The 22,385-nt window shown below is 43.0% G+C and overlaps 1 protein-coding gene across 1 annotated transcript in view; it reads left to right on the forward strand.

Annotated features, from left to right (window-relative positions):
- Nucleotides 1-15,549, forward strand: part of LOC120961545 (synaptic vesicle membrane protein VAT-1 homolog-like) — a 68,050-nt gene extending 52,501 nt beyond the window's left edge. The window contains exons 3-8 of the mRNA XM_040385327.2: nucleotides 5,991-6,120; nucleotides 8,016-8,231; nucleotides 12,311-12,456; nucleotides 12,616-12,775; nucleotides 12,876-13,422; nucleotides 13,523-15,549. Coding sequence (XP_040241261.2) covers nucleotides 5,991-6,120; nucleotides 8,016-8,231; nucleotides 12,311-12,456; nucleotides 12,616-12,775; nucleotides 12,876-13,422; nucleotides 13,523-13,542 — 1,219 coding nt within the window. The 3' untranslated portion in view covers nucleotides 13,543-15,549. The remainder of the gene's footprint in view (nucleotides 1-5,990; nucleotides 6,121-8,015; nucleotides 8,232-12,310; nucleotides 12,457-12,615; nucleotides 12,776-12,875; nucleotides 13,423-13,522) is intronic.
- The last annotated feature ends 6,836 nt before the right edge of the window (nucleotides 15,550-22,385 follow it).

The following is a 22,385-nucleotide window of genomic DNA, read 5'->3' on the forward strand; positions in this document are numbered from 1 at the left end:
GTCTGTTTCACTACATGGTTTTGACACGCCTAGAACTAGAAAGCCTGAGTCTTGTATGTTTTTTCTTAGAAAAGCGAGATAAAATGAAAAAAAATGAAACTCACAGGGTTGTTAAAGTCACTTTCGAATGTGCACGTAATTAATCATCGCCTCCAAGATGTTTTTCAACAGCTCTCAAATAGTGTATTTGCTTCATAATGAAATTTCAATTTTTAGACATGATTTTCAACACATCACAAAGAACTGTCAAACTCAATTCAGTTTGTGATGTGTTTAAAATCATGCTGAAGAAATTGAAAATTATGATGATGGAAATCTCATCTTGCATCTTGCGGTGAATAACAACGTTTACATTCGAAACTGACTTGAAAAATCCTGTATTGTTTGCTATTTTACCATTTGGGATTAGTTGTCTGGTGCATTTTTCATTACATGTCTATCATTTATATATACAGGGTTTTTCGAGCCAACAACATTTTTCATTGCTTGCGAGATGTTTTTCAACAAATGTCGAATGTTATATTTGCATCACAAACATTGTTCAGTTCTTTCGTATGATTTTCAACACATCACAAGCAGGACTGAATTTGACAGTTCTTTGTGAAGTGTTGCAAATCATGTGGAAGAATTTAAATTTTATTGTGATGCAAACATTACACGTGTGACAACTGTTGAAAAAATTTTTGCAAGCGGTGAATAATGCTGTGCACATTGGAGATTTATCTCGAAAAAGCCTGTAAGGAATTCTATTGTAACTCTGATTTTCTTGAGTCGATCGTTACCTTACATGTCGTAGATGTAGACTTCATATTTTGAATATGATTTACATAAATAACATTAATTTCACAAATATTAACATGCGCCCAATGAATCTGCTAGTTATTTTCATTCAAAAATTATTTGTTCACTATGGAAAACTCGCGATACTTAATTCTTGATACTATTGTCTACCAAAGTCCAACGAAACCTTCCCGAGAGTTCTGATTGCTTGATAGAATGTGAATCAGTCATTACACCCGAAACCGGAAACAAACAGACGACGCTTAACTACGAAATTTTCCCTTTTTGTGATGGAAATAAGCTCCTGTTTCTTCCGTTTTTTTTTATATTGGTCACCGTTGTTCCTCCAACAAGTTGATACAGTTAGAGTGATGAATAAAATTACTACCTTTTTTGTTTAGTAGTTTTCGGCGAAAACGTTACGCATTTCACCGTTAATTGTATGCAACGTCGCAAAGTCGTTTGCATTAATGCACTCGGCAAAACGGTGGAATACATAATTTCATGCAATCGCTTCTTCTTCTCGTCTTCGATCGTGTCGTTTGGCACCATTTTCCAAAACCACCTTCTCCCCTTTTGTGTTCCTTCCTGTTGCAGTGCTGGGCGACAATTTCCTTATCCTGGAGGGGAAACAAAAGGAGAAAATTACGCTTGTACGTTCGTCGCTTGACGCTCCTTTCTTGAACGAGCAGAAGAGGAAGGATTCGTTGAGGTGTGGGAACCTAATCCCTTAAGTAAATATAATTTCTTCCATCGTTCGTTCGTTCGTTCGTTCGGTACGCATCGCCAGGTTTATCCTACACTGCGGGGCGACATTTCAGTAAAATATGTAAACGTCTTCCCACTTCTTTCGTCGCTTGCTCAAGCATTTTACTCCTTCCGGGTTTGATGTAGCTCCCTGTGTAGTACGGCTGTTGTCACCATATCGCTTCAGTTTTTCATTCCACTGTGGACAGCAGAGAACTGGCAGGATTTCGAACCGTAATGATTCACTGAACGTCGTCGAGTCTGAGCGGGGGAAAGGGAAACAATTAATGAGAGGCAAGCCGAGGCCACGTTCCTGTGCCACGGATAGCAAACTTCCTGGTTGTGGTCCTCTCCATCTGACTGAAGTTTCGTTTGTGCAAGAAATTTCCTGCCCCAGGACGGCTGCCCCCCAGCTCCAGGCAATGTATGCGAACAATGGCATTTTCTTAGTCTCGCCAAGGGTTTTCATCCCCCCTTATTTCTACTACCGGAAGAAAATGGACCGTTGCCAAGTTTTTACCATTGTGTTCAGTTTTATTTCTTCTGCAAGTGAGAGGGGGTTCAGTGAATGAAAAAAGTGTGCGTCTGTGTGGTCCCCTTTTCCTTCGATTTGTCAATTGTGTCTATGAGAGGGGAAAGGTAGAGTTTCGATCACAAAATGAACGGTCCTTTTGTGTGGTGGGTGTGATGGGTTTGGGTAGACAAACTGTGTCACCAACATACCACACTGGAAAGAGAGGGGGGAGAAACCACTTCCCAGTGACTGACATTCGAGTGGTCCTGTGTGTCGTCCTGTCTTCCGAATCTTCCCGGCCGCCTTGATCCTTACTTCTAAAGGGACAAAGTAAATAAGGAGTGGAATATCGTTCCGGTGCCGTTTATTGAGGTTAGATGCCTTTTTTTGTCAGTATGTCTGGAAGTGTTAAGCGTTGATTAAAATTCTATTGGACTACATTCTTGCTGTTAATCGGTTAGGGTCTTCATCGGAGAAAACGAAAATAGACACTTGAGGATAGCGGTGTGGTCCTCCTCCACTCTAAGCTATTTATGTTGAAATTGGTTGGCTTGTAGCGGCCTGGACTTCATTCACGTTGGATGAAAACGTGTCAAAATGAGTTTCGCACTGATGAGAATCGCGTTCCAGTGGCAGGAGGGTGGAATGTAAATTTGCTTTTACTTCATCCGTGTGCCACCGTGCGAAATGATCCTTGAAATGGATGCTGCACAGTGTTTGTCAGGAGAAAAACTAATATTGGAATAGGGCTGTTTTAGGAATCGTACGTCCGAATCGTTTTTCAAACATTTCAGACCAAAAAAATCTTACTTCTTTCTTACTCAACTACTCTGGACTGGAATAAATTTGTGCCACAATCGATTGGCTGCGTTCTGGTAACGCAGTAACGCTTCAAGTACAAAACGCTCCAGACCGGAGTATTTTTACGTACAACACCCAACTCAACTATTATTAGGACGTAATGAAGAGCGAAATTTTATTAATTGGTCCTGCTCTTAATGCCTCAGCCTTCGGAGACGACAACGAATAGTAAAAGAAGTGCTCGAGAGAGGCAGTCCTACTTTACTCGGCATGGAAGCACTTCACAACAGCACAAGCGCTTGTTTCGGGGAAATGGCGATAATTGAGCGACATTTTTCATTCCGACTGTTGCTCCGAATCCCAAAAGGATCCGCGCGCGCTTGACTATGGAAATGTGTTCCACTTGTTGGACCGCGCGGGCCCCAAGTACCTATGGTAGCGATGGATGGATGGATCGATGGTTTGTGTCTCTGTTCCTACCAATAAACATGCCTCATCGAACTTCACGGCTGGTAGTGGTGTTACTCTCTGCCAGAGCGAAGGAACTGGGGTCTATTATTTAGTCCGTAATGGAAATGGAACGGAAAATTAATGAGTGTAATTTGAGAAGAAGTTCTTAGATGCGAGTAGTTGAGCTTGGGGGCGAATGGTGTAACGCAACGGGAGGAGGCACTGTTGGGTTGTAATGCTTTGGTTTTTTTTTTGGAGTACATACTCCAATGCTTTCTTAATGTTTTGTCTTAAAAGCGATTCTGGTTGTTATTTCATTTTTTTTTTGTTGGAGTTTTATGGATTCGGTAGTTTACTCTCAATACAACTATTAAACTTTGATCTTCTTATTAAACAAAATATAATTATATTGTTAAAAAGTAAGCCCCTCGACGGCTTCTTCTGTGCAGAACACTTCAAATAAAGCCTCACAAATTATGCTGCTATGAAGGTCGTAGATTTATGATAAGCAAAGAGATATTTTTGATATCTCTGCTGACGAGGATATCATCGAGTAGGCACGAGTCATTCTATCCTATTTCAACAATTTATTTATAGACTATCTTTCCGTCAGTAATCAATGTCAAACTGTGTAAAAAGAAAGGCTTAACCTTAATACCCTTTCCTTCCTATAACGATACATACACCCAGAGCATTCGCGTTGAAACTTTTCCGTTGTCACCATCATGTGGTGGTAATGTGTGGTAATTTAGATAGAGCCCAATAAATCCTGCGGTTTTCGGGAACGATCAACATGTGGCGGCAACCACCAGCGCACCACCACCATCAAACACATTAACCGACACTAATCGCGCACGAATAATTACTGGTGCCTATAATTCACCGTCTTAACGAAAGGCGACTTTATCAGTGAACGTTCGGCGTTGCGACCTCATTCCTCTTCCTCCCGCGCTGTTAAAAGTTAGAACCCCTTTTTCACACCAGGCCGGAACCGTTCTCATCGCGTTAGTTGGAAAAATATAGCACCAGCAGCGAGTGATGTAAACCTTACGATAAAAGTCCCTTCCGATGTGGTATGTGTGTGTGTGTATAGGAAAGTGCTGTTTATTGTGTCGACGGCGAAGACTTTTCCAGCAAAGACGTGGAATGCCACGATCACGACCAGAGCGCAGGTTCAATTGCTTTCCGAGGTCTGGTCTGGTACGTGTCAACGCATTTTCCCTCGCGCACAAACGCGTTCGGTGTGACAGTCTGCCACGGCTGCACTCGATTGATGGGATTTTAGAGACGGTAAAGTCTCTCCACAATATGAGAAACGTGAGGGACGGTTGCGTTGTAAATTTAGCTACGCTCGCGCTCGAGGGAAACATTGACGAAGGGTGCAACACTTGTCAGGCTCAAAATTTCCTCAGACCCGTTTTTTGAAGGGCTCTGAATGAATGAAACGCTGCAGCGGTCTGCTCTAGTGTAGTGTATGTGTTGTGTCGCATAGCTTAATTTTTCAGCGCAACCGGGGCGAAACTACTCCGCCGTAAACTCGGGGTTACGGTGTGAGGGGCAATAAAGGGCCCAAACAAACAAGAGGACTCTAGAATGGGGGAGACGAAAGGCAGCATTTATCTACAAACAAACACATCATCGTCCATATTGCCCCCGTGGAAAATCGGTTCTTAATTTAGAGATTTTTCTCATTAGGGAGTAATTGTCCCTTTTTTTCTCGCCTACACAATGCCCATCGGGTTTTCCCGCTGTTTCAACTTTGAAGATGACGTGAGCATGTGGTTTTATGATGGGGGAATAGTTGCCTCGAAGGAAAGCATGCCTTAGATGTGAGGGGAAAGGTTTATTGTAGTTGGGGTGCAGTCCCACTCAACTGTCTGGAGTAAAGTTCTGAACATGTTCAGATATTCAAATGCCTTCAGTGTGCGGCAAGAAAGTAATGAATGAGAGGGGAAAGTGTGATTGCATTGCCGCCTTCTTCAATTTAATTCAATTTTATGTACGTTGTGTGGTGCGCTGGTATGTAGAAACACCATACTTCTTCATGCACAGCCATCTTTATCGAAACTGTGTTGGGTCCTTGAGCTTAAGTCTAGCTAAATTGTGTTCTTCAGTGGGCCCGTAAAGTAGTGGTAAAAATCAAACAAACAAGACTGCACTTCACAAACAGTTCAGTTGTACGATTGTGCATCCTTCTGTAACTTTGTAACTTCAGTTTGAGTGGTTTCTTGCGGGATGGGAAATAAACTTCGAGAAGAACACATACCATTGTCCTTGGTGCACCATTGTCGATACCATTCCTTCCAGTACATTGGTTATCGTAAAGGAGGAATGATTGTTGGGAACAGTAACGATCTACTTGAACTCTTAGCGCAAGATGTTGGGGTTGTAGTTTGTAGTATAAGAATCGGATATTAGGTTATTGAACGCGGAGAGTAATATCCACATTATTCATCACATGACTTCTTTTCGTCAAAAGCTCGTAAAATATTCCTTTACATTTTTGACAATGACATTTCCCAGACGAAAGTTTTACTCACACAATCATCCTCCCTTTTGGAACCGAATGCAGAACCCATAAGGTTAAGCGTATGCTGATCACATTCCCTTGCGAAGTAGACAGATTCCAGAAGAATTCGGTTTGAAGGCAGCTACTAACGTGTGTGTGTGTTTTTTTTCCTGTTTTTCTCTTTTCCAGTGGACTGAACTTCCAGGATCTGATGGTACGACTCGGTGCGATCGATTCGCCGCCAAAAACTCCTACCATCCTCGGTTTCGAGTGTGCCGGCGAGATTGAAGCCGTCGGTGAAGAGGTCGAAGGATTCAAGGTAAGTTTCGTGACGGTTATTCCTTCCGTTTTGGGAGGTTGTTTTTTTGTTTGGTTCCAGAGGCTTTGATTGATAGAGAAGGTGGAGGAAGGAGTCTAAAAATTGAATTATTGTTCAGTTCAAACTCCTGCATTGTTATGGTTTTTTTTTGCAGTTGGAAGAAGGATCAGAAAGTTTTATCTTCGTATGCCACGACGAATGATTTATTTAAATCGGTTTGTTTGGGAAATGTTTTTTTTACACGCTTTTGTTTCGTTTGGATTGGTGTTGGAAATTGTTTTCTTTTTTTAAATATCCATTTCTCTAACTTTGCGTTCGGGAAGGCAGTTTTTACCAATCACCATGTCTGTCTCTGAGCCTGTAAAAATAAAGCTTACTCCCCTAGACGCCGGAAGACCAGGTATAGCAGCAATCCAAACCTATGATTATCCTTCCTCGGTGGTGGGTAACTCCCTTCCTCTATGCGATCGGTTGGACGTGTCGTGTGCCGGTCGTTAAATCAACTACCGGTCGGTCCGCTCGTGTAGAGCTTTGTACGTGAAAAATAGACCAACCAACCATACACACAAAAGCATGAAGAGAGGTAGTACGTGCACATTACTCAACCTACGGATCCGTCCATCGGGCAAACGTACAAGTGGCAGCAGCAGAAAGTGAATCAGTTGATTACGAATTGTGGTCACGTTTCCACTTCAACTGGGAGAGAAATTCAGGAAAAAACAGCGAAAAAAGAACCGAAGGAAGAAGCGGCGTCCGCTCCCACATCCTATCAGTTCGAATTTCCATCATCATCATCATCATGATCATTGTTGGCGCTACCATGAAACTGGGGAGTGGGAGGTGGCGGAGTCTATCCAGGTGGTCAAAGTATCATTATAATCAACATCCTGAATCTGTTCTCCGTGTGGCCCCCCGAACGTTGCGAGGTGGAAAACTTCAGTCCCAACAACAACCAACCACCGTGAGACGACGACACATGGTGAAAGTTCAGAGACATCACTTCAGAGCACTTTTCTTTTCGTTTCTTTTCCGGAACTCGGTTCCGTAACTATTGCCAAGAACATACGTGTACGTGCGTCCTAGAGGGCTTCCACGGAACACAGCGAAAAAGCTTTGTTTCTTGCGTTTTTGCTGATCATGTTTGACATCTGCGGAAGAATATGGTTTGTTGGAATTGAATTTCGGAGTTGCTTCTGGTTCCGACTTTTCGGGCCAAATGAATTACCGACGATGTTCAATGGTCATCGACCGAATGGGTGTAAATTTTGGTGCTTTTCCTATTGGAAGTTCATCTTGTTTCCAGCAAAAAAACTTTCGGATCGGAAAATTCCCACCGACAAGTTTGGGATACTTTTGACCCCTCAGAGTCATTTGTGAGCTGATCATGATCATTCGATTATTTCTTCGTAATTTTCCCGCAAACAGAAACCTGCTCCAACTATTTTCAAACCACAAGTTAAATCAAATATCGATTCGATTGGTGGATGTGTGTGTGGAGTGCTCACAGACGGAACGTTTTGCTGTCCGGTGATGTATGGCGGCAAAGTTCGGTCTGTTCGGTCAAAGTTCCAACCAATCAATAATACATGTACTTAGTGTTATTGTGGCACTCACTGCGTCATTGTGTGTGAGTGTAAGTAGATGATGAGAAAAAGTTGCAGATGGTTGGAATAATCGTACAAGAGGAGCAAAAGTTTCCCTCGGGAAAGGATCCTTTCGCTCGGTAGAGCTGCTCAAGACGAGAAGGGCCCATGGGCAAAAGTTGTTGAAAGCATCGCGCTCAATTTTCATATTTTCCATTTGTCATACTACATTGAGCATTCGTTAGTACCGTTTTATTTCGACGACTTGTACCTATTCTTATCCTTTTCTATCTCTTCTTTTCACGTTCACAGGTTGGCGATCGTGTGGTGGCCCTGCCAGAATTCCGGGCCTGGTCCGAGCTGGTGGCCGTCCCGACCAAGTACGTCTATCACATTCCGGACGAGATGACATTCCAGGACGCGGCCGCCATCGTGATGAACTATCTGGTCGCCTACATTCTTATCTTCGATCTGGTGTCGCTGCGCGAGGGCAAGTCGATTCTGCTGCATTCCGTCGGCGGTGGTGTGGTAAGTAAAGCATCCCACAAGGATGTGAGAACACCACCAACATAGGGTGGAAGAATATTTCGTCTTTTCTTAAGCCAAAGTGTATTTTATCGTTCAAGAGAGAAAGAGAAGTAGATGCGGATATATACGGTTGCCTTTGAGGCTACGTCACTACGCCTTAACAGTTCTTATGGTATTGGAGGAGCAGTTTTGCCGATTGTTAAGCTGTTGCTGACCGTCCAGCGGGGGTTGGTTGGTTGTTCAATACAGTGTCCAGCCCAAAAGATATCCATAAGAGGGATGATGGAGAAGCGGTATGGTGCCCACTCGATCCCGAAACTCCCGGGATTTTGGTTGTGTGGGTTTTCGGACACGCATATTAAACAAACGGAACGTGCCCGGAACCGCAACGATTCGGATCAGCCGCCGCGCTGTGTATTTCCGGCTGCTTAATGCGGTGGAAATTGATGGTAGAAAATAAACCATCGTCGTCGGTGCTTTCGGAAATTCGTTTTCACTCCCCCACTATAAACCCGAAACGCCATACCCGTGGGCCAGATCGCGCCTGGGATATTTTACGGTTTCCTACCGCTTTTTTAGCCTCCTTTTTTATATGTTGGAAGGCAACACTGCTGTTAGCGGCTGATGAATAATTGGGTGAGAAGTGCGTCGCCAACACCCCGGTCAGAGGGCCCAGTTTGCTCTCCTGTATGCTGCAAAACGATTCTTTGTTTAGGAGGATTTCATCGATCCTTATTGCTCGTTTTTTTTACGACGATGGTCGTCGATTTGCAAACACTGGGGCGGGTCGGTACCGATATCCTTGGTCCATTATTTACCTGTGGTTGTATCGATTTGCCATTTCAGCACTCTTGCGTGCGTGCCTTTTACCAATCGGTTTAATTCACTTTACCTTCCGGAGGTCTTAAAAACACATCTCCTGATGGAAAACAACGCTCCATAAACCCTGAGTTCGTTTTAATAAAAGTGACGATGAATCACACATAAAAGGTTCAAAATTAGATCAAGGATTGTGTTGGAAAATTGGTGCAAAAAAACAAAGATTCGAACTAGAACAGGAAGCCACTGATTCGTGTGTTCAACCAGGGAGAGGTGCTTTACGGGGTTAAAACTTTCACCGTGCTACGGGCGGATATTGTTGAACATGAATGCCGGCGCCAAAGCGTCGTGTTTGGTCGTCCTTTCCCTTCCTTTAATTATACGTCGATGTACGGGGCGGGTGTAAATTGCACCCCGTGCTCCAATATCGGTGCCAATGTGGCGAGCCGGTATCGTCGACGACATGGGCCCGAACCCAGCGTGTTGTTGAGCCCATGCAGAATTGTGTCAAGAACGTGTGTCTCGGTGCATTTGCTGGGCAAGGCTGTGGAGAGGTCTCTTGCTAGTGTTGTTGGTTTCTGGCGCCGCTAATTCGCTGCAAAATAGATGTAGCTCCTGTTGGATATTACTAGGGCGAATAGAATTTAATTCGCTCGACGAAGCCTTCGACCACCCTCCATGCTGTGAAGGACGTAAAAAAGGTAGTATCTCACAGTCGTGTCCTGGTCAAACAAAGTGTAGTCAGCCAACAGAAAGGGTAGCTTTCGCCTTCGTTTGTTTGAGGAACTACCGTGTACATTATTTAGCAGCCATTTTATTGGTTTTGCGCAGTAATTTAAAAATCGAGCACAAGGTCCAAATAGCGTCAAAAGCGCTCGTACGTTTGCTGTTTGCTGCAACGCAAATGTAAAGAAAAGCTGTAACGTTTGGGAGCTGCTTTTCTTTTTCGGTCTGGAGCTCCACGTTGTGGAAGGTTCGGGTTCGTCGTTTCGTGAAAGCTTTTACTCTTTCTCTTCAGGCGGGCGGGAGAATCTTACACGCATTATTACCCTTTCCTATAGGACTCCCGTAATTACCTTTTCTTATAGAAATCCCGTAGTGCCAGTGAACCCATTCTACCGCCTTTGCTAATGTTGCTACTAAAACAGGGCTACATGCATGTATTATTGAGCAGGACGAAATCGATCGCACTATGGCGGCCGGCGGCGTGTTTCTCTTTCACGCAGGACGCCGTTTCAATTCCGACCCCTTCGAAATGGTTTAGTTCTTCGTCATCCGAATTCGGGGGGAAATAATTCTTTCTTTTTTTTACAATTGGAATACTTCCGAACGCTCAATTGCTGGTGCTGTCTGACTCTCCTGTCTGTAGTACACGTGCGTCTGGGTCTTTCCAATGACCTCCATCACACTGTGGTCTAATAGTGTGTGTGTTTGGTGTACTGCTGGGGGCCATCAGACCCAGGCACCGGTACCGGTAATTGATCGAGACAGACAGTCGGGCGCCGGCAAGGCAAGGCAAGGCAAGGAATATAGGAATATAAATATCGCAACTGAAATAAGGAATATGCTGGTAGGGCTGGTAAGTTACACTGTCGCCCAGTGGTCTGGCTAATGGATATTAGTTAGGCCTTTTTGAACAACTCGAGGGTCGGGTTTGGACAATCGCGGAAAGGAGAATGTTGTGTACAATTAATGTTGTACCACTGTGCAAATGCAATTTTCACCCTCCTTGTTTTTTTTTTGGCGTTGCTCGCTATCACCTCCGTTATTATGACTAATGCGGGTACGCCGCTGTTGCATCCGGAACGTTTCCCTACTAGCCTTGCCTTCCCTTCTCATGAGTTGGTAATGTTATGTCAGCTAAATGAGATTTACAAATCGCTGATTGGTGTAGCTGCAAACGGTCGGATTGATTGATTTCGAAACACACACACACACATTAGTGGTGTTTGCGAGTGTGTCAACATCGGAGAGAGGGGACAGAAAAACAACCCCATATTATCATCAGTCATCGATGGTCTTATCACTTGGTTGGCATCAAATAAAGCGAAACAAATTTCGATGATTAGTATGGATATGATGCACACGCTAAATATAGGCTGGCGACAGAGCCTCGCTAGAGAGTTGGTTTAGGCAATTTTGGGTAATAAATATTAAACATTCATGAGGCATTTTTAAACGATGTCATGCAAATAAAGTAAGACATAAAATCGGTATGACTGCAATATAATATAATCTATAACGTATGTCTGCGGACAATACATTTCTCTCACCCTGACAATATTGCATTTTTGTCATTTTGAATTATAAGAGATGTGTTTGTACATCTCCACACTGAGCAAGACTAACCCAAAAGGGCTATAAAACGTTTGCTTGTTCTGATGTCTCTATTTTGAACCAGCTATGACGTCCGCTGTAGATGCGACACACATTATTATCCGGCCCAGCCCCATGGAATGTACGTTCCGTGTAATAATGTGCCCCGTTGTTCCACTCCAGATTGTTGCCGGACACTGGGCCTTGGCTTCTTGGTGCGCGCTGTGTCTCCGTCCCCGTGCTATGTGCACAATGGATTGTCTTGAGCTTATCTTCCTTTCTTTGTACCGATGACTTCAGAGGATTTGCCTCTTCACGTGCACTTATTGAATGCTGGACATCGTTAGGGACCGACCTAAGAACAAGCACAAGCATCACGCAAGCATCTGACTCACACACATTGGGTTAATGATGATATGGACCGAGTTATGGAGTCCGACCCGCAGGCAGAAGGGGTCTGCACCGTTGTGACACCTTGTTGTGAAGCTGTCCAGAAGACAGACGTCTAGCATGCCAATAAAAAGGCTCAGGGTGGTCTTGTTCTGCTCCTCTTTGCTTCTCCACTACACTCTAAATTGACTAGACTGTGACAGTGGCACGTCATCGTTGTTATCATTTGTATAACGAGCACGACAATCAAATTATGCACCGAAGAGGAGGATTGGTGAAGGCAAAACTGGCTGAAGTGCATTCGCAAATATTCGAAAGAGGCTTAGTTGGAGGGAGTTGTTTGTTGATATGGTTGGAGACAGTTTTCTTAACAATAAATCACGCGTCTCACGATCGTTGTTGCTTTATTGTGGCATTATGCCTCTATATCGACCAATTTCCCCGTTTAGAATTGAGTAAATTTGTGTCTGCTTGTTGTGGAAATATGACACAATCCGCATGGAGAGGGATCGCTTGTTCTAAAACTTGTTTCTTATTTTTCTGCTCTTCCTCAGGGTCAAGCCATCGTACAGCTGGCACGCACCGTGCCGAATGTAACCATTTTCGGTGTTTGCTCAAAGTCGAAGCACGAAGCACTCGAGGCAACCGGTCTGATTGACCATCTGATCGATCGTACCGACTATGTCAACGAGGTCCGGAAGTAAGTAAACGAAAGTGCTTGCTTGTTTGCCAGTTCCTTTGCCGCAGCGATGATGATGGATGGGGGGGATTGTGAAATAGACTGCCAAGTCTACAAAGAACGGTATTTTGATGGTGTGTGTGTGTGTGTGTGTGTTTTTTCCCCTTTTCCGCTTTCCAGGATCACGACCGAAGGCGTTGACATCGTGATGGATTGCCTGTGCGGTGAGGAATGCAACCGCGGCTACGGGCTGCTGAAGCCGATGGGCAAGTACATCCTGTACGGCTCGTCGAACGTTGTCACCGGCGAGACGAAGAGCTTCTTCAGCGTTGCCCGTTCGGTAAGTGCAAACAACGAGACGAAACGAGTGCCGGGAGGGGCAGAGAAACCGTGTGACAGTAAGCCTAACCTACCCCTTTCCCATTTCCCCCCCATTGCAGTGGTGGCAGGTGGACAAGGTGTCGCCGATCAAGCTGTTCGACGAGAACAAGAGCCTGGGCGGGTTCAACCTGCGCCATCTGCTGTACCAGCAGGACGGGTCCGAGTACGTGCGCTCGACCGTGGACAAGATCTTCGGGCTGTGGAAGGACGGCAAGGTGAGGCCGGTGGTCGATTCGGCCTGGGCGCTCGAGGACGTGGCGGAAGCGATGCAGAAGATGCACGACCGCAAGAACATCGGCAAGCTGGTGCTGGACCCGTCGATGGAACCGAAGCCGAAGCCGGCCACGCCCGCCAAGAGCAAGTCGAAGAAGCAGGCCAGCGAGGACAAGGGCGGCAAGAAGGACAAGGAGGACGACAAGAAGTCGGCCGAGAATGGGGGCGGCGACGAGAAGAAGGAGGGCGGCGAGGCGGCCGACGAAGCCAAGACGAACGGCGAGGAGGGCGGCGAGGCGGCCCACGTGAACGGGGACGGCGGGGCGGCAGAGCAGAAGGAGGAACCGGCCGCCGCCGCCGCCGCCGCTACCAATGGCGATGCGACGGAGAGTGGTAAGTTGTTGCGGGGGGGGAGTGTTTGATTGTCAAACAGAAAAGCAAAAATTGGGCATTTTAAATTAATATCCTTTTTCTTTCTCTTTCTCGCTTACAGAGAAGAAGGAATCGAGTTGAACGGTTAGCGGCACCGCAGCCACACACTAGAAGCATTGCAACAAAGCACAACAACTATCCCAAAACCCGCTCCTCCATCATTGAACAATTTTACTGTTTTTTTTTTACTTCCACAACACACACCCCTGAACACACACCACGCGTCCCTGTGTCACCAAACCAGGCTGCTGATCGTGCGCGGGGATCGCGCGTGCGTGCATCTGTCGGTGTTTCGTGTGCCACATTAAACAACAAACAAAACCCGCTCCTCCCTTCCCCACTTCGCCCCAGCTTCATCATCCCCACTGGAGGAATTGCAAAGATAAGAGGAAGAGCAGCAGCGCCGAGCAACTATAAATATATATATATTATAAATATATCTAATGGCAAGCAAGCATACGAAAAGTCATACGCGGCAACCGAAATCATCACCCCCGCTAACCACCTAAACCCCCCTCTCAACTGCATCACACACTATGAGAAGCTACTACACTACAGAAAGGCCCGCCACTATAATGAAACGTACACAGCAAGCAGTAACAGGACGGGGCGAACAAAACAAATAACACATACATGCGAACATAATCATATGAAAATAGGTGGGAAATGTTGCTCGTTAAGTGGAAGAACAGCCTGAAACTAGAGAAGCCAACGTTATGAAAAGAGGAAGTGGAGGGAATGTTTAGAAAACTGGCCAGGTATGCAACACGCTCAAACGATCTATGCCGAGCAATCGCCGCAGGAAGAGATCATGCAATTGGGTGGTTTGTGCGAACGTTGATCTCATCTCTCTTCATTCGTTTTCTTTCCTTGTACTTGCAAGTATCTTTGTTCTTTTTTTTAAATTCCCCCATTTTGCTGCTTACCGCTAAAGCCTAAACTATAAACGACAACGTCAAGATTTCAGCGTGTGTGGACATCGATATTCCTTGGCAGGAACGATTCAGAACGATAAATTTTCAGTGCGCGCGTGTGTGTGTGTGGCCTAAGAAGTAATAGCGTCGAACCAGGGCAGGGTTGTAGGGAGCAAACGAAGCAATGAAATCAGAATTGCGCACTAAATGGACATCTTCTCACACACAAGAGCACACAGCAACACACAAGACACACACCCTTACACACACACACACCCGAGCGCGGATACGATGAGGAGTATAATTAGGGGATCGGGATCGTTTCTTCCTTCTTTTTTTTTAAATATGTGTCATTTTTTATGTAATATTTAAATATCTAATTGTAATATTTTTTTCATATTGTATTGTTTGCGTCGCCGTCACGGAAAAGCTGCTGCCCATAATGTATCATCATCCAGACCCTGCCTCCCTGTGTTATGATGATGGTGCCTGCAGAGCATAACTAATCGAAATTTATTCATTTTACGTTTTACCGGTATCATCATCGGTTTCGTTTTTCCGTTTTTTATGTAATTAATTACAGTAGGAGAGGTTACTTTCTTGCGCGCACTGAGGGTACGTGGGAAAGTAAATTCCAACAATTGTCTGCTAAAATTATAAAACACAAAAACGATGAGAAAAAGAACGAAAAAAAAACACACATATATGTTAGCCATGATTTGCTCGTTCGGTTCCGGGTTTTCGGGTGTCCTTGTGAACCGTTTGTTTTTCCCAAATTAATCATCACCCCGAAGCGCGCGCTCCCCACATATATGCATTATTGTTCTTGTTTAAAACTATGGTTTTGTAGGTGTGTGTGTGAGTGTGTGTCATGGGCAACAGGCGGTGTTGTGTTATTGAGAACAAGAAAGGTACGCCCACAATAATGCACACAAATGCATCATCGTCTGCAGGAAGCATGTCAAAAGAGTATAGTAATTATATAAAAATATAATGGGGGTGTGTGCTTTTTCGCATTATATCGATTTTTGTATAAATTAACGGAGGCCCCAGAGGAACGCGCGGATATAATTATTATTTTTTACATTTTTACACAATTCGTCATGTTTTGCGACATAAAATGGAGATGAAAACAAAAAGTGGATAATAATTGTAAAGCCTGAGATTTATAAAAGGGTTTTGTGTTTTGTTTTGTTTTCTTTTTTTCCGAATCCCCCCCTCATCATTCTCTTTAGCGTTAGTATTAATACTAATTGTTCACTCTACTGGTATAATTGCTCGCCAAAACTGCTTTACTCTTACTGCATTAAAACTAATCGTAAACCTAATTCACGCATATAATAACGGCATTTGATCCATTACGGCTACGACGGCTACTATAAGGAACCGTGTTAAACAAAAAAAAACCCCGCTCTCTAGAGAGAGCTTTCCATGCTGACGGAACGTGATTCTTATACGAAATCTTTATAAATGCTACCCTAAAAGCGTGTAAACGTGTATGTATATGTATGCGGTGTAGGCTTCTTTCCACCCCAAAACCCCCCGGATAGTGGGATGTATATTTTGTTGGCTTTTCATACGATAATGACAATGATAACGATGATGATGCACTCTGTTGGCACTGTTGTTTCTTTGAGCTTCAGCAGATATCGTTAGGGCGGCTGCTCTCTCTCTCTCTCTCAGGGTGGGAAAATCTTCGTTCAAACCGAAGGGAATCCTGCTAAACTGTGCATGAGCAAAGAGTGCTTGAAGGGAGAGAAAGAGAGAGAGAGAGCGTGTTAATCTATTCTTTGCTATCAACTGTATCTGTGTAATATAAAATGCTATGATGATGAGCTGTGGAACGTACTAGTAGAGGAAGAGGTGACGATAAATAGTAGCCATAATTTGTCCCACTGATCACAAAATGCATACATTTATTTGGAAACGGAAACATTTACGCGAGTGGGAAAGGAATAGTGTAGCTAGAATTGAAACTATAGAGGACACACCGACGGGGACGAGTGGGTTTCACCACTTGTTGCACACTCACAAGAGCCTCATCTTTTGAATCTGTAGATTGGGAGTTTCTACCCTATAGGCGCATAGCTTCGTACGAACGTTTTGTATGTAGCCATTTACAGCTACATGTGTGCACGCTTCTTGTTTTTCTAACACAGCTCTGCGCTCAGCGGCACACACAACAATGAAAGACTTTAAAATGGAAGCCTTTTTACATGGACAATGCAACCACTTTCTACTTCAAGCAACAAAATACTGCATTTTTTTAAAAATCAAACCCGTATCACCACCGGAAAGATTCACAAGTGAAACAGAAAGGGAAACATTTAGGACCCCCCCCATCATGATGGCTCGGATTTTAACAAGAAAGCACAGTTAAACGTTTAGAAAACGGGGTCAGCAAGACTTTTTGAACATCATTTTTTTCTATCACCCCCGCATCCACAATTGATCCCGAACACTGCCATACCTGTGGAACTGTGTGTAGATTCCAGGACAAAAGGAGCCTGCAAGAGCGAACAAGAATACCGCAATGCTCATGTAAATCATTTCAAAAATGGGGGAAAAGGTTTCAAATACAATTCAGTAGAGTAGTGACGACATATTTCCAACAAAAAAGCTTTTAGATGCTAACTAATAGCTAGTGCAACAACACATCGCTGTGCGCTGCTTGTGAGACTGTAATTTTTGGCTAGGTGGGATTTTTAACGGTTGCGTACGCAGTCGCCTTTCGCATATGAGATACATTTCTTACTGATATCCTTTTACCGAAAAGTGTAGGCCTTTTTTGGCACAGATAAAGTCAATCCGTACTGGAGCTTACATAGCATAACGGAAGTGCGTTCTCCTGATTGTACACATATCCAAAGCGCACATTTTTGGGCACTCAGTGATGATCATCCCCATCGTTTGGTAAACCAGATCTTTCTCGATGCTGCTTAATTAGGGAGATATTTGTCTACATACACAAAGCTTTTTGAGTATATCTAGCGCCTATTGCTCTGCGCGCGCGCGCGTCTATTAGAGACGCCAGTTCCGAAGTGTCTATTGCTTGCCGGAGAAGCGACCATTCTTTTTATAGGGTCTTTACTTTCTTTTTTGGAAACGTTTATATCTACACCTTTTGCCAGTTTTTACACAATGATTATCACAGATTGGACCATGATCTCTGGAGATGGTTGGGCCGTTTCTTTTTCGGAAGATAGATCAATGAAAATAGAAAGGATCAGGCAGTCTTTCTGCATTCGCTTGTATTTCCCTTGCTTTTTCGCAGATTTGTCATTGATAAAACTTAAAAGTTATTATAATACAACAGTGGAAAAACACGTAATACAAGCTTTGTTACCGAACTTTTGCTTCTTTGTATTGCTCTATCGCTCTCTCTCTCTCTATATCATCTCTATCACAGAACTTTCTTACGAGGTAGGTGAGAGTGAAATATGAGCATCGAACGCTGAAAATGGAAACGCGAAGGGATCAAGGATTGTATCGCAAAAGAGGGAGCGAGCGAGTACGGTAGGCGAGAAAAAGGAGAATAGATATTTAAGAAGCCACAAAATGAAAAATCTGTAAAGTTGGTGTGTGTAATGAAGAGAAAAGAGAGAGAGAGAGAGAGAGAGAGAAAGTTGGAAACGAAGAAGAAAGCTTGAGAATGAAAAGAAAAATATGGAGAAAACATATAAAAGAATCAAAACTATAATAACGAACAACACAAAAATCCACTGAAGAAATATGTAATGATCAAAACAACTATATAAATATGTATATTCGTATAATATTGTGTACAACCTCCCCCGTCTGCAGGGGGCAGTGTGGGATATGGGAGTGTGGCTAGAGGGAAAGAAGAGGGCATCAGGGATGGCTAGTAGTATTCTCAGATACCGAGGGTACACGATAGGAAGGAGACACGGTGATCCAGATTTTAATCGCCAGTACCGGAGCACGTCTTTTGGTATCAGATTGCAGCTGAAGAAACGCTACTAGCACAGTGCTACCCATTGCTATATTAGAGAGAGAGAGAGATTATCGCTCCCTCCCCCAATCCCCTCATCCTCATCAATATTGTATTGGAAGAACAATTTACACATATTTATATACACACATTCTAACACACAACACATTCACATATATATTTTTCTCCCTCCCGGATATGGGATGCGTTGCCGTATCTCTGAGGCTGGCGGGATGTGTCCCAACGTCTCCATCAGAGAGTTCTGTATCCTAACGGTGGTGGCGCACTGCACAACATTCTTCGGTGCGTCCATTGCAGATCACAATAACACGCGGAGCGATCGGTCGTTTTGGGATGCATGATGTTTAACGGAAAAAGGGGAGATATATTGCGAACGGGATGTATGGGAGATAACGCCCTCCCAGGAATTCCGATGAATGTGTAATAGTGGCTGATTGGAACAATAAAACCGATGGAACTGTACGTTGTAATTAGGTGGAATGGTTTTTTTTGTGTTTGACTTTACACCAGTAATTAGGATGATCCGAAATAGAGATCGCACGAGTCCTAGACGATCTTCATAAGAGATCAGGACGAGAAGATCAAACGAAGAAGCTAATGGATGGTTCGTGCTGCTGGGTGAGTATTAAAAAAACATCAATACCACCACGCGGCTTCTCGAAACGCCTAAAGTTATGCAACTTCTAGATTTAGTACCGCTAATCGCCTATAGTTATGTAACGTCATAATTTAGTTTCACTTTTGGTTGAAGTAAACATTTTTCTTTGAAGATTTTAATGCCTCATTGTGTGATAGTATAAATATGTGTTTAGCTAGTATTGGTAAAGCATTACTTTGAAATAATTGCAATCATGCAATGAAAAAAGAACAATATTATCATAATTCTAGTTTAAATCCGTCTAAGGAATGAATTCCCTACCAGCATTAAACGGCTTTGAAGGCATTCAGAAGGCATTTAAGGCGTTAGTCGCCTTAGAAGGCGAATAAAGATTTCAACCGAAACTTTCACGGCTGTAACGGATTCTCTTCGAAATCTTTCAACTTTTTGATTCAACGAGAATAGATAGCTTGCCACCATCTTAGCTTGTTTATATACTGGTTTTGCACCCTCACTGATGTAACTACCAAATAGAGCAGTGACAACGCTTTTGATTCTGAATCGAGAAAGCGTCTGATCAAATCCTGATGTTTATAATCTTTTTTGTGTTTATTTCTTTTTAGATTAATATTTTCTTGCTATGATTAATACAAACAAAATTTTTGTGAAGCAAAATTAAAACAATACCTTTTGAAAACACATAATAATTACACTATGTTTACCTTTCATTATTAGGATGGGAGAAATATGTATCTCATTTCTCCTTATCTAATAAAAGTTATCAAAATGAGTTTGATATATTAACACCTTTCAACGGGTTGGTCTTTAACAACCGAATAATGCAGACCATATTTAATAAAGTGAAATAGCTCAGAGCTTAACGCAAGAGAACATAACACGTAAATCGTGCTATCGAATCTCACGCACATATCTGGGAACACTACAACAGCGCAGTGCTGAAGACGCTTGTAAGGTTTTCTTTTGACAGTTGCAATTTCAAATTTCAAATTAAAAGCGAAATTTTTCAATGACATATTTCAAAGGCATTTAATTACTGCTAAATGCACTGCTGATCGCCTTCAATTCGCCGGCGATTACAAGGCGATTAGAAGGCATTTAACGGAAATTTGCGGGTAGGGTTGTATTTTTGATAGCGGAATTTGGGGCAAGTGTGCCATACGAGGCAAGAGTGCCACCAAGCATTTTTCCTTAAAAACTTTAGTTTAATGATCAATTGTGTATACAGTTGGTTCCTTTCCAATGACTAGGTATACTGAGCCGAATTTCATATAGACCAATCGATATTCCCCATTGTTTTGAACTGATTTATATTGATTTTCAAAATTGAGCAGAATATTATAATTTTTTAATCCAATCAAATAAGCACTCAAAAATCATGCGAACAATCAACCGAGAAAATATTTACACTACCGTATAGCTGAGAAAACGTGAAATTTTTTGTGGGGTTAGTTGAAAAAAACTTTCTTTTTTGTCACTGAAAAATTCAATTTCAAAAAAGTTACAACTTTTGGGGCAAGTGTGCCATCTCTGTTTGGGGCAAGTGTGCCACCATCTTTCATAGGCGCGAGCTGTCAAAAATGTAAACATTGTTGTAGCGTGCTGCGGAATGGTGCGCTATTGTGAGCGGATTCCACGCCAGAAAAACAGAACAGTAACAAACCATATTGTAGTACAGTTGGTGGTCAAAAAGGGTTCATTGGTAACTAAATACATGTAGGAATACATACACTAGTGCCACAAACGTAATAATTTCCAATTATCAAAGAAATACGGTTATTTTAACCAGGTGGCCGTCTTGCCCCATACGAGTGGCACTCTTGCCCCATAGCCCAAAAAACAACGTGTCGCTGACGAAAATATAATATTTGTACTAGCCCGGTAGTGGTTCGCCACCCCCTACTAGTTTGACTCCTCTGGTCTAACGATGTGCCACTCTCAGGAGGCTAGGATGAGAGAGAGAGGCTAAACGTGGCCGAATGGCATGTTAGAAGGAGAGGGCAAGCTAGGAATGAGCGAACGGCTAGGATCGGTTCAACGGCGCGCCGCTCTCGAATTGCTCTTTTCGGAAGAGCAATGCCCGAGATGCGCGCGTAAGCGTATCCTATCTTGCTTACGGAAGTAAGCGACAATAGAGAGCATAGGAAGTAATAAGGGATAAGCGTAGGAGCGTTAGGATTAATTTGGATTAATTAATAGCAAGAAATGAATCGAATTATGTAGCATAGCATAGCAAGAATAGAAGTTGGGTCATATAATTATTTAAGGATTAGTAAGGTAGAATTTTAGGTTTAATTATTTAATTAGGAAACTAAGTTAGTTTAGGAAGTAAGGAAAAATGTTAGGCCGGCCTTCTCACGTAAGTGTAAATTACGCATCGCTACAATAGCACGCGTTGCGAGAAGGGCTCGCGAATTAAAAATGAGCAATAAATTGAACTTCTCACAGCCAATGAAATAAGCCTTATTTATTTGGTTGGCTTTGGGATCGAAAGGATCAGAGTTGCTTCCAATCGTCCTCGCTTCGACGAGAGCACCGTTACGGTTAATTGCCCTGACGTGCTGGGAACACAACGTCTTTTTGGACCCTTTTTAAAACGCTTCAAAAACTGTTTTATTTGCACTTTTTTCAAGCGAAACTCATTTATAAGTGAGGAAATCCCAAGCGCCACAGATTAAGCTTAAACGACTGGAAAATTGAATATCCATAGAAAAAAATGAGCTTCATTGGTTTGATCAATAGATGGCGTATTACAGGGTTTTCGAGGATTATATAGACATGTTCAGCGAGTTGTAGATTCGTTCAGGCATATAATAGACTCTTTCAGCGAGATATAGAATTGTTCGGATGTAGGTGTAGACATGTTCGGTTATACTGTAGAGCTGTCACTTTCGTACCCCTTGGACTGCAAGTTGTATCATTTTCATCAGAAGGTAAACAAACGGTTTTCGAAAAAAATATGCTTTTTTCAACTAATTTATGTATTAAACAGCTTGGAGAATGATTATTAGCTACTTTTAGGACTTTTAAGAATGAAAAATTGAACCCTGCGGCACAGTGTGTAAACAAAACAAATGACAGCTCTACAGAATCGCTGAACATGTCTACACCTACATCCGAACAATTCTATATCTCGCTGAAAGAGTCTATTATATGCCTGAACGAATCTACAACTCGCTGAACATGTCTATATAATGCTCGAAAACCCTGTAAAACTGATTATTATAATGCTATCCTTTTCTTGCAATGTTTCGACAAGTTTCATCTTATCATGACCTATATAGCCATCTAACTTTCCGAGCAAAAATCTATATGAATGGTCGTGTGGTCAGATACGTAGGTATCAACACCAACGACCATTACTCAAATCTCACTTACTTCAGTGCTGGTGGTTTCCGTTGGAGTTTAGTATTTAAACAAT

The sequence above is a fragment of the Anopheles coluzzii genome, chromosome 2 (assembly GCF_943734685.1).
Source record: "Anopheles coluzzii chromosome 2, AcolN3, whole genome shotgun sequence".
Classification (NCBI taxonomy): domain Eukaryota; kingdom Metazoa; phylum Arthropoda; class Insecta; order Diptera; family Culicidae; genus Anopheles; species Anopheles coluzzii.